Source organism: Cajanus cajan, chromosome 7 (genome assembly GCF_000230855.2).
Source record: "Cajanus cajan strain Asha chromosome 7, NIPB_CcT2T_4, whole genome shotgun sequence".
Taxonomy (NCBI): Eukaryota; Viridiplantae; Streptophyta; class Magnoliopsida; order Fabales; family Fabaceae; genus Cajanus; species Cajanus cajan.
The window spans coordinates 27,526,896-27,537,468 of NC_138523.1; the positions used below are offsets into that span (position 1 = coordinate 27,526,896).

At 36.5% G+C, this 10,573-nt stretch overlaps 1 protein-coding gene across 1 annotated transcript; it reads right to left on the reverse strand.

The window, feature by feature from the left end:
* Window positions 1-8,598: 8,598 nt before the first annotated feature.
* On the reverse strand, window positions 8,599-9,651 carry LOC109793877 (retrovirus-related Pol polyprotein from transposon RE1). Its single transcript, XM_020353343.1, has one exon. It carries the CDS (start codon window positions 9,649-9,651, stop codon window positions 8,599-8,601), a length of 1,053 nt encoding a protein of 350 aa, XP_020208932.1.
* Between the last annotated feature and the right edge of the window lie 922 nt (window positions 9,652-10,573).

Sequence of the window (10,573 nt, forward strand, 5' to 3'; positions counted from 1 at the left end):
GAGCTACAAGGAGCCACTTAATAACCAAGCCTTTTCAAGTGGAAATTACTAAACCCCCTTATACCTTTCTTACAAAACAAAGTTTTCAAACAAGCAAGCAAAGTAGTTGTGTGTGTGTGCACGAAACCCCTAGTAGGCAAAGGAAGCCTTCTAAACGAACTTAGTAGCTAAACAAGTAAAAGGAAAGCAAGTAAAGCATATACTAGTCGTAGGGTCCTAGGGTGGAAGTCCAAGTGGCACTTGAAGCTTTTTGGGACACTTCCACAAGTCTAAACGAAGTAGGAAAGCAAGTAATTCTAGGCGTGTCCTAATGGAAGCCCAAATGGCACTTAAAGCCTTTGGGGACCCTTCCACATGTACTAACCGAGTCTAGGAGTCTTTATTTAGTACTATTTAGGAAGTGGTGGGACTTAATCAATCTCCCAAACAACCACTCCTAAATGTAGGTTTGTTAACAATAGTAAACTTAACAAGTTAACCCAAGGTAGGGTTTAAGAGTTACAACACAATGGAAACAAACTAAAGCAAAACTTCTTGAAGAATCTCCACCAAGGGCAGTTAGGAGGCAAGCTTGGACAGCCTTGTAGTCAAGTGGAACGTCCCTAATTGGTCTCCACCAATTCTACACCAAGTTCTCCAAATCCGTCACTAGTTTCTCCAAATCCGTCACTAGTTTGCTTCCAAAATCCGTCTCTAATTGTGACCTAAAAATCAAAACAATTATTGGCTGCAAAAACAACAAGCAAGTGAGCCTATCCAAGGTGTTTCACTCAGGTTAGGTGTACCTCAATCTCCTTCAAGTATAGACCCCTTTGAGATTAGCCAATATGTCTCAATTAGTCCTTCCTTCCAAGTGTGATGGCTTGAAAAGGATTATGTCTCACCAAGGCTTAACAACCATACAAGAAAGAGTAGAGGCCAAGAAATGAAAACTGAAAAGCACAATTTAGAAGGGCTACACTCTAGTAGGAATTAATGAGACAAAACAAAGAGAGCCAAGAAGACAAAAAGCAACAAATAAAGGCAAATTTCAAAAGCTAGCACACAAAAGATTAAACCTAGTAATGGCTCTAGAATGGATTATAAAAATCAAAATAAAATTTGTGCTAATGTTTTGAGGGTTTAAAATTCTTTTTCCAGCCACTGGACAGCCAGCAAACCTCAAGAAAAAGTTACACAAAAATTCAAGGGCAAGTGCTACTATTAGTGTTTTGTTTTCACCTTTCTTTTTCTAGGTTTTTCTCTTTTGTTTTCTTTTCTTTTTCTTGTATTTTTGTCTCTTTTCTTTCTTTATTTTCTTTGAATACAGAGAGTAAGCACTTAAAACAGAGGCCAAACAATTAATAAAGTGGTTTCCAAGTGGTGGAGAAAAGAGAAGTAAGAAGAGTAGAAGTGTAAGTGTACTAGTCAAAATTTTCAACACAAAAATGTTACTAGTTTTGATACTAGTTTGTTCTTAATTTTTGTACACTTTGATTTTTGTTTTTAATACACTTCTAACTCTGTTTTATTTTTCCAAAACAAGCACAAGACACACAAGGAATTGCTGGTCACAAATTGCTAAGAAACAAATAGCAATTGAAGTTCACAAAAAATTGACTCTAGAACATGTTAGGTCTAATAACATGCATTGGAATCATTTTATGAGCACACTAAGATTTAATAATGTTCAACCAGCAATGACACCATATATGAACAGAGGTTAACACATTTAGATTCAAAAAGAAAAAGGCACAACAAGGATTTAATGACAAGTAAAACAACTACACATGACTCTAAGACAAAACTAGTAGATTAAGAAATGAAAAATGCTTGTATTCTTGTTTCTTTTTAGGAGTTTCTTTTTAGGAGTTTCTTTTTAGTCCGAATTTATAGGAGTCCAAAGGAAGATAAAACCAACCCTAAAACATTGAAAACGACATACAAAGAATACCTAAGGCACACACAAAGATTGGTTCACAAGAATTTAGAAGATGAACCAAAAACAAGCAAGACAAAGTGAGTGTGTTCTATAGATTTATAGATGTGACACAAGAACCACTCAAGGCACACAAACTCAAGACAACAAAAGACAACACATGTAGGAACAGTTTAGACACATATTAACATGGATTGAACCGAACAAAACAAGACAAAGAAGCTTAGGAACGAATTTACCAAGGAGACCTAGCTCTTGATACCAAATGATGGAAACTTGCTTGGAGAATCCGGATTGATGTGAATCCTCTTCAAGTTCCTCCCTAGATCTTTGGCTCCTTGATTCTTCCTAGGCTTGGCTAAGGTCTCCAAGGTAGGAGGAGACCTTAGAACCACCACGGTTTGGTGGAGAAACTCTCCCAAGAGGCGCCACTCCTTGATGAAGAGATAAGCCCCTTCAATTCTCACCACACTCTTCTATGAAGGGATAAGAGAATTGGATGCTATCAAAGAGGTTTAGGGACTTTTAGAAGAGAGAAATATGAACTCAATTTCAGAAATGAAATCTCAATACATCCAAAAGTGTTTTATAAAGAGGGAAAAACGAAAATATAGGAGTAGGAAGCTTGGAGAGTAAGCTAGTCTTAACCATGGTTCACTAGGAACCATGGTAAGGTCTAGCTAACCACCCATGGTCTAGAGGCTTGGAGAGCAAGCTCCTAACTTAGCTTTCTTGGTAAGCTAGCTAAGGAGAAGCTTGTGCTTCAAGATTCCAAGCTTGAGAAGAACCAAGCTATTTGGCCAAGTGTGAGCACAAGTGTGAACACATCTAGGTGGGCGGCTCTTTGGACTTAATTTACTCCAACCGGTTTTGAAATTGATAATTTGGTTTAGTTAGGTTCATCCAATGTGAATGGAACCTAGCTAAATCAAATATATGAAAAATTAGGAGTAAAATGAGTCCAATATGTAAATTTTAGCCTAGGACCACCTTTTGGCTAAATTGCTAGTAACACTCTCTAACTTGCTAATGGCACTCTCTAGCTTGCTAATGCCACTCCCAATCCTACTACTAGAAAACTAAGAAAAGAATGTATTTCTAGGTTAGGTTAAATGGAGTCAAAGTGCCCAAGTAACCTACCCTAGAAACAATATACAATAGCTACTAAAAAGGAAATAAAGTGCCTCACAAATACAAAGGCAAAAATACACCTATACAAGTATCTACTATATACAAGGTACAAGAAATCAAACTATACAATGTATTTAACATAGAGACTATGAGACTAACAAGAGGAATCATACTCAATACTCATATTGAGCATAGGTCTAAGAAGCACCTCCTCTCTAGAAGCCTCCTCTAGCCTCCTAACCATGGACCTAGTTAAAGGCCCAATGGTCTTCAAGTGTGAGCATCCTTGGATCACCCTTCACCCTTCTTGGTCTTACCTCTTCCTAAGGGATCCTTGGGGATTAGATTTCCATCAGGATTAGATTAAGATGTTATTTCTATTAAATTATTTTGAAAACCTTAGCCTTATTTCTGTTGTAATTTCCGTTGATTATGTTATTTCTTTAAGTTATGGATGTGGTGCTCTATATCTAGACATATTTAGTATTTTAATAATGAAAGATTATGTTATTCAAATTTTATTATTTATGTGTTGTGGTTTGCGGGATAGAGGGTATCACACGGCCTAAGCGGCACATGGACCACTCTAATATATATCAAAACATATCCAAACTCAAAATTAAACATAGATTCATGCTCAGTAATCATCAGAGAATACAACAGAAAACTCAGAAGCCAAAACATAAAACATTTAAAATTTGCCTATTTCTCATAGGGTTTTCCTCAAGAACCCATAGAGTACTTTAATCCATATCAAAACTTATCTATTATTGAAATAATTGAACATATATTCACACTTAGAATCATACAAGGAATGCAAAAGAACAGTCAAAAAGCAAACAGAAAACATTCATAAAATGCATGTTTTCATAGGCTTACATCAAGTAAAGGATTGTGGGCCAATTCGACTACCCAACATATATTCCTACACTCCTAAGTGAGGTCTGTCACTCCCCCCTTACCTTATGGGTAGAAGACAAAGCACGTACGGTTCTCCATTGACCTCCTCCTCATGTTTCTCTTGAGTCTTTAGAACACACGCGTAGAAAAGAAGGAGAAAGTTAGAAACATGAAAATAACCCCTGACAACCTCCTTTCATAAAAATAATAAAAATAAATAAATAATAATAATACTATTTAGCAAAAGATCACTACGTCCCTCCTTCCCTTCTCAAAAATAATTAAAATAATTAAACATATTTCCTCCTTTTAAAAAAATAACATAAATGTAATTATTGATAAAAAACATATTTTCATAAAAATAGTTTGTTAGAGTTCTGTCATGGAGGAGTGAAAAATAGAGAAAGTGTTTATCTGTATTGATGCACATAGAACCGAGTACAGCAAATGAATAAAGTGTCTTGTATAGACACTATTACAATTGTTAAAAAATAAGGATTTATGACTATTTATTATTTCCCTTTACACCCCCTCTCAAACTCATGTTGCCTACTGTGGTAACCATGAGTTTGCTACGAAACGCTTCAAACTGAGGAGCAGAAATGGCTTTGGTAAGTATATTAGCAATCTGAAATTGTGCAGGTAGATGAACAACTTGGATAGCTCCTTCAATAACTTTGTCCCTGACAAAATAGAGGTCAAGCTCAAAATGTTTCGTTCTTGAGTGCATCACTGGATTAGCAGCTAGCAACACCGCACCAAGATTATCACAATAGATTTTTGGAATTATAGTTGGAATCCGTAATTCACTGAGAAGAGACTGCAACCAAAGTAACTCAGTAGTAGCTGCTGCCAGACTTCAAAATTCAGCCTTAGTGCTTCTCCTTGACACAACTTTTTGCTTCTTTGAACACCAAGAAATAAGATTGCCTCCTAGATAGACACAAAAACCTGTTGTAGACTTTCTAGCATCAAGATCTGATCCCCAATCAGAATCAGAAAAGGCTTGTAAGGTGAGGTGAGTTGGCCTTTTAAAATGTAAACCATAGTCAATGATGCCTTGTAAATATCTCAAAATTCTTTTCAGTGCTTTCCAGTGATGTTCCTGAGGTTGGTGCATATATTGGCATACTTTGTTAATGGAGTAAGAAAGTTTGGGCCTTGTGATTGTAATATATTGTAGACCTCCTACAATGGACGTGTAAAAAGAAGGATCGGACATAGCTATAGAAGCATCAGATGTGAGTTTCAAACCTGAAACCATTGGTGTTGGCAGAGGTTTGGAGTCATCCATTTTGGCTCTATGAAGAAGATGACGAATATATTTAGCCTGAGACAGAAAAAAACCTCCATCGTTACTAGTTGAGACCTCAATGGCCAAGAAATAGTGTAACTGTCCAAGGTCCTTAAGACTAAACATAGAGTTTAACTTGGATATAAGTGTTGTAACTTCAGATGCTGAACTGCCTGTGACTATAATGTCATCAACATAAATCAGCAGCAACAATGTGGAGTAAGGTGTTATTCTGATCAATAAAGAGGTATCACTCTTAGCTGGTTTAAATCCCATTTTGAACAAGGTACTACACAAGGTCTGAAACCAGGATCTTGGGGCTTGTTTTAGCCCATAAATTGCTTTGTTGATCTTGCAAACTTTACCTTTATGTTTGGTATTAAAACTTAGAGGTTGAGCCATATAAACAGACTCTTTAAGAGCCCCATGCAGAAATGCATTATTAATATCAATCTGATGTATATGCCATTTCCTAGTCAAGGCCAATGCAAGAACAACTCTGACTGTAGTTGGCTTAACAACTAGACTAAAGGTATCTGTGAAATCAAAACCTTCTCTTTGATGAAATCCCTTTGCAACAAGGCGGGCTTTATGCTTTTGAAAAGTGCCATCTGCATTATATTTATACTTGAATACCCACCTACAGCCAACAACTTTGCAGCCAACAGGTAGATCAACTAAACTCCATGTATTATTCTTAAGTAAAGCTTCATATTCATCTTTCATAGCTTGACACCATTCAGGTTTAGAGAGGGCTTCCTTCACGGATGTGGGCTCAATTGTATGATCATAGGTTGATCTGTCAGGTGTAGTAACATAGGTTTTAGGCTTTAAAATCCTTGCCTTAGCTCTAGTAGTCATAGGATGAGTATTGATCATACTTTGCTCAGTAGCTCCTGTATCAATAATAGCACTAGGAACAACAACAGTGGGATCAGTAATGTTAGTGTCTATAATCACATCATTATTGATAGGATTACAGTTATCAATCTGACCAGTCTCATCAAGAAGAACCAAAATAGTAAGAGGATGATTAATAAAAGAACAGTCAGACTCGGAAAAAGAAGGAAATATAAAAGGGTTAGGATTTTCTTTGTATGGAAAACGAGACTCGTCAAATTTAACATGTCTAGACACATAGCATTTACCAGTATGAGATAAGCATTTATAACCTTTATGTTGATTACTATAACCAAGAAAGAGACATAGGTGAGACCTGTATTCTAATTTATGATTGTTATAAGGCCTTAAAAGAGGGTAGCAAGCACACCCAAAAGTCTTAAGAAAATTATAATCAGGAGGTGTTTGGAAAAGCGTTTGATGAGGACTCAATTTGTTCAATGAAGGAGTAGGTAAGTAGTTAATGAGAGTAGTAGTAGTTAAAAAGCCTTCTGCCAAAAAATGAAGAGGTAAGGAAGCATTGGTACCAATGATGGAGGACCATCCTTGGTACTACACTTCATGTGAGACCCATCACATGGTTCATGACTATGACCAATTTGATTAGTATAGGATTATTTTATTTTCCAATTTTACCCTTGTATTTTGGGGTATTTTAGTCATAGGATTTATTTTCTTTGTATTTCCCATTTTACCCTTGTATTATGGGGTGCTTTAGATGATTAGGATTTTAATTTTGGGCTAGGGTGTTTTAGTGAGGAGGTGACGCATTTTTGGTGAGTCTTGGACATATTTTTGGTGTTAGAAAGGCTTAGGCCCAAGTGGAGGGCAAAGGTTGCATGGACTTATCATGCACCTAGTTGTAGCCAATCTAACCCCTTAGATTCCATCCTTGGCCACCAAGTAGCATCTAGGGTTCATTTGGCATTGCATTTGGAGTGCATTTGCCTTGTGAATTTCGGCCATGGATTGCTCCAAATGCAACCCTAGATGCCTCCCCTCCTATAAATACCCAACACCCCACCACTTGTAAATACTTTGGATTATATAGAATTTGAGTGAGCTTTTATGCCTCAAGTCCTTATCCTTAGTCCCTAGGGTTACTTCGGCTAGCCTTCCTTCATTCTCCACCCTTGGAGAGTGAAACCTAGAGTGGCCTCCAACTACTTTGGAGTGAGCCAACTTTGAGCCACCAAACACCTTCTCCTAAATAGCTTCCGCCAAACTCCTCCCTTCTCACGCCAACTTCCTTTCCTTCACCAAGTACCTACCTTTTGTCTACCTTGTTAAACCTAGATCAAGGGCCAAGGCTTCCTCTCTACATTCCCTACGTCAAGCATGGAGGAGGAACCCATCACCCAAAAGTCTTAAGAAAATTATAATCAGGAGGTGTTTGGAAAAGCGTTTGATGAGGACTCAATTTGTTCAATGAAGGAGTAGGTAAGTAGTTAATGAGAGTAGTAGTAGTTAAAAAGCCTTCTGCCAAAAAATGAAGAGGTAAGGAAGCATTGGTAAGAAGAGTTAACCCAGTTTCCACAATGTGCCTATGCTTCCTCTCAGGACTACCATTTTGTTCATGTGTGTGGGGACAAGAAAAATGATGTTTAATTCCATGTTCTGTTAGATACTTAGTAAATTTAATATATTCTTTTGCATTATCCGACTGAAGAGCTTTAACTTTCATGCCTAGCTGAAGTTCAGCAGAGGTTTTAAATTGAACAAAAGCATCAAAAGCTTGAGATTTAGAATTTAAAAGGTAAATCCATGAATATCTAGAATAAGCGTCTAAAAATATAATGTAGTGTCTAGCACCAGTAGAGGAAGGTACAGGAGAAGGGCCCCAAATATCAGTAAAAACAAGTTCAATAGGACTTTTATATTCAGTAGTTGATTGTACAAAAGGTAGTTGATGAGCTTTACCCATACAACACGAGTCACACAAAAAAGAATCAGGAAAATGAATACTAGGTATATTACAATGTTTTAAAGCGAATTTTACAATTCTAGGAGAGGGATGTCCAAGCCTTGAATGCCAAAGTTGGAAGAGAGAATGATTAGAGTCCTTTTGAACAGGATGAGCAGAAACAGTTTGAACCTTTTGAAATTGGGGAAACACATACAAGTCGTCCTTAAGATGCCCTTGGAGGATGATGTCCTTGGTGTCCTGAGTTTTAACATTACAACAATCAGGCCAAAACTCAAAAAACACCCTATTATCTCTTGCGAATTTGGAAACACTAAACAAATTTGTAGTTATGGATGGGACATGAAGCAAATTATGCATAACAAAATGTTTAGATGACATAGGATTATGGAAACAGGAATGACCAACATGACTGATATGCAAACCTGTACCATTACCAATATTGACAGAATCAGTTCTAGTGTAAGCACTCTTCATGGATAGATTGGATTCATCATGAGTAATATGATGAGATGCACCCGAGTCTGGGTACTAGAGGGGGTCTTGCACAGTTGAAGCAGTTGCAAGAGTAATGGTCTCTGAGATATCATATCCACTAGGTTGAAACTGAGTGTTATTGGCCTGAGGGTGATTTTGATACTCTTGATTGTACCTGTAATAACAGTTAAGAGCAATATGGCCAATTTTACCACAAATCTGACAGGTGGATTTATTTTGATTCCAATTGTTTTGACCAGTTTGATTCCAATTTGAGCGTCCATTGCCTCTACCAGCATTAAACCTGCCTCTATTGTTCCAATTTCCACCTCTATTATGAAATCTTCCCCCACGAAATTCTTCTCGTGTATTGAAAGCAGATCTACCACGACCTTGGTTGGGGTTCTGCCATTGATTTGGACCAGAAACAGTATTTGCATGAATAAGAGGGGTGTCTGAACGCTTTTGCTTTTCAGATCTCTCTTCATGAGCAAGCAATAATGCCTCTATCTCATCAACAATGTATGGATCAAGTCTAGACGTGATGGAAGTAACGAAACAATCAAACTCATCCGGCAAACCATCCAGAATTGCATCAATATGATCTTCATCAGAAATAGGCGGTCCAACTGCAGCAAGAGAGTCAACAATTTTCTTGATTTCTAGGAGATATTCATTGATACCTTTATCTTTCTTGATCATCCGAAGCTGCAATTTCAATTTCTTGATAACAGCTCGTGTGCGTGCAGCATAATATACCTCTAACCTCTTCCAAATTTGATAAGCAAATTTCAATCCTACCATCTTTGTCAAGATTGGTGAGGACATTGATGCCAAGAGCCACGCGACAAGCAGTTGATCTTGTTGAACGTAATTGGTGTATTCAAGATTCTCTGTTTTTGCTTCAAGATTCTCCATCTTCGCAGTTTCATTTTCTTTTGTAGCAAAACGTGGTGGAATTGCATCTCCACGAACAAATTTCTCAAGTTTTAACCCTCGAATTGTTGCAAGAACCTGTTGTTCCCAAATCAGGAAAATATCATCATCTAATTTGATAGCAATCGGCGTATTGAGTGTGTGTGGAACGAATTGAGATGCGGAAGTCATGGTTGATGTCACAGTGCTCTTGATACCATGTTAGAGTTTTGTCATGCAGGAGAGAAAAACAGAGAAAGTGTTTATCTGTATTGATGCACACAGAACCAAGTACAACAAATGAATAAAGTGTCTTATATGGACACTATTACAACTATTAAAAAATAAGGATTTATCACTATTTATTATTTCCCTTTACATAGTCTTATAGCAAATAATCCAAATATTAATTAAAAATCATGTTTTATATTAAAATAGAGGTCACATAAAATAGATAAATAATATAAAATATACTTCTCCTTTTTAGTAAAAATAACATGTTTTATATAAAAAAAATAAAGCTCATATCAAATGGCTAAATAATATTAAAAATCTTTCTAATAAACACATTAAAACATTCAAATAAATACTATGTAATATTAATATAATTTTATGAAAATTAAGGTGTTATAGTAACATTATTGCATTTGTAACAAGGACACCTAATTGTATTTTTAGGCTTTAGTCCAAAGAAAGCAAATTCTAAAAAATCTTCGAGTAAATAAAATATTTAGAATTAATGCAATGGTTCCACTAACATAAGAGTAGAGAATTCACATTCGTAAACTGAAATCATGGTCAAATGCGGAATTTATAAGAAAGTGAAACATGAGTTTTTCCAAAACAAAATAACAATAATGAAATCCTAAACTAAGCCTAGCTATGCCCCGATGTCACATATCCTATCAGAGCATGCCCAACTAAAGCCTAAGCCTCATCACGAACATCCTCATGCTGATGATCACCTGCAACACAATTTAAACACATACAAAGAATAACAAGGGAGTGAGAAACATCTCACTCAGGTTCAGGTGTAGAAATAAAGGTTAGGTAACACACACAACAAACATAATACAAGTCACAAGCACAAATCACATATGAACAATACACATAT

Bases quoted from the DNA above. Each gene is read 5' to 3' on its own strand.
- LOC109793877 (XM_020353343.1), bottom strand. From the start codon at position 9,651: ATGACTTCCGCATCTCAATTCGTTCCACACACACTCAATACGCCGATT.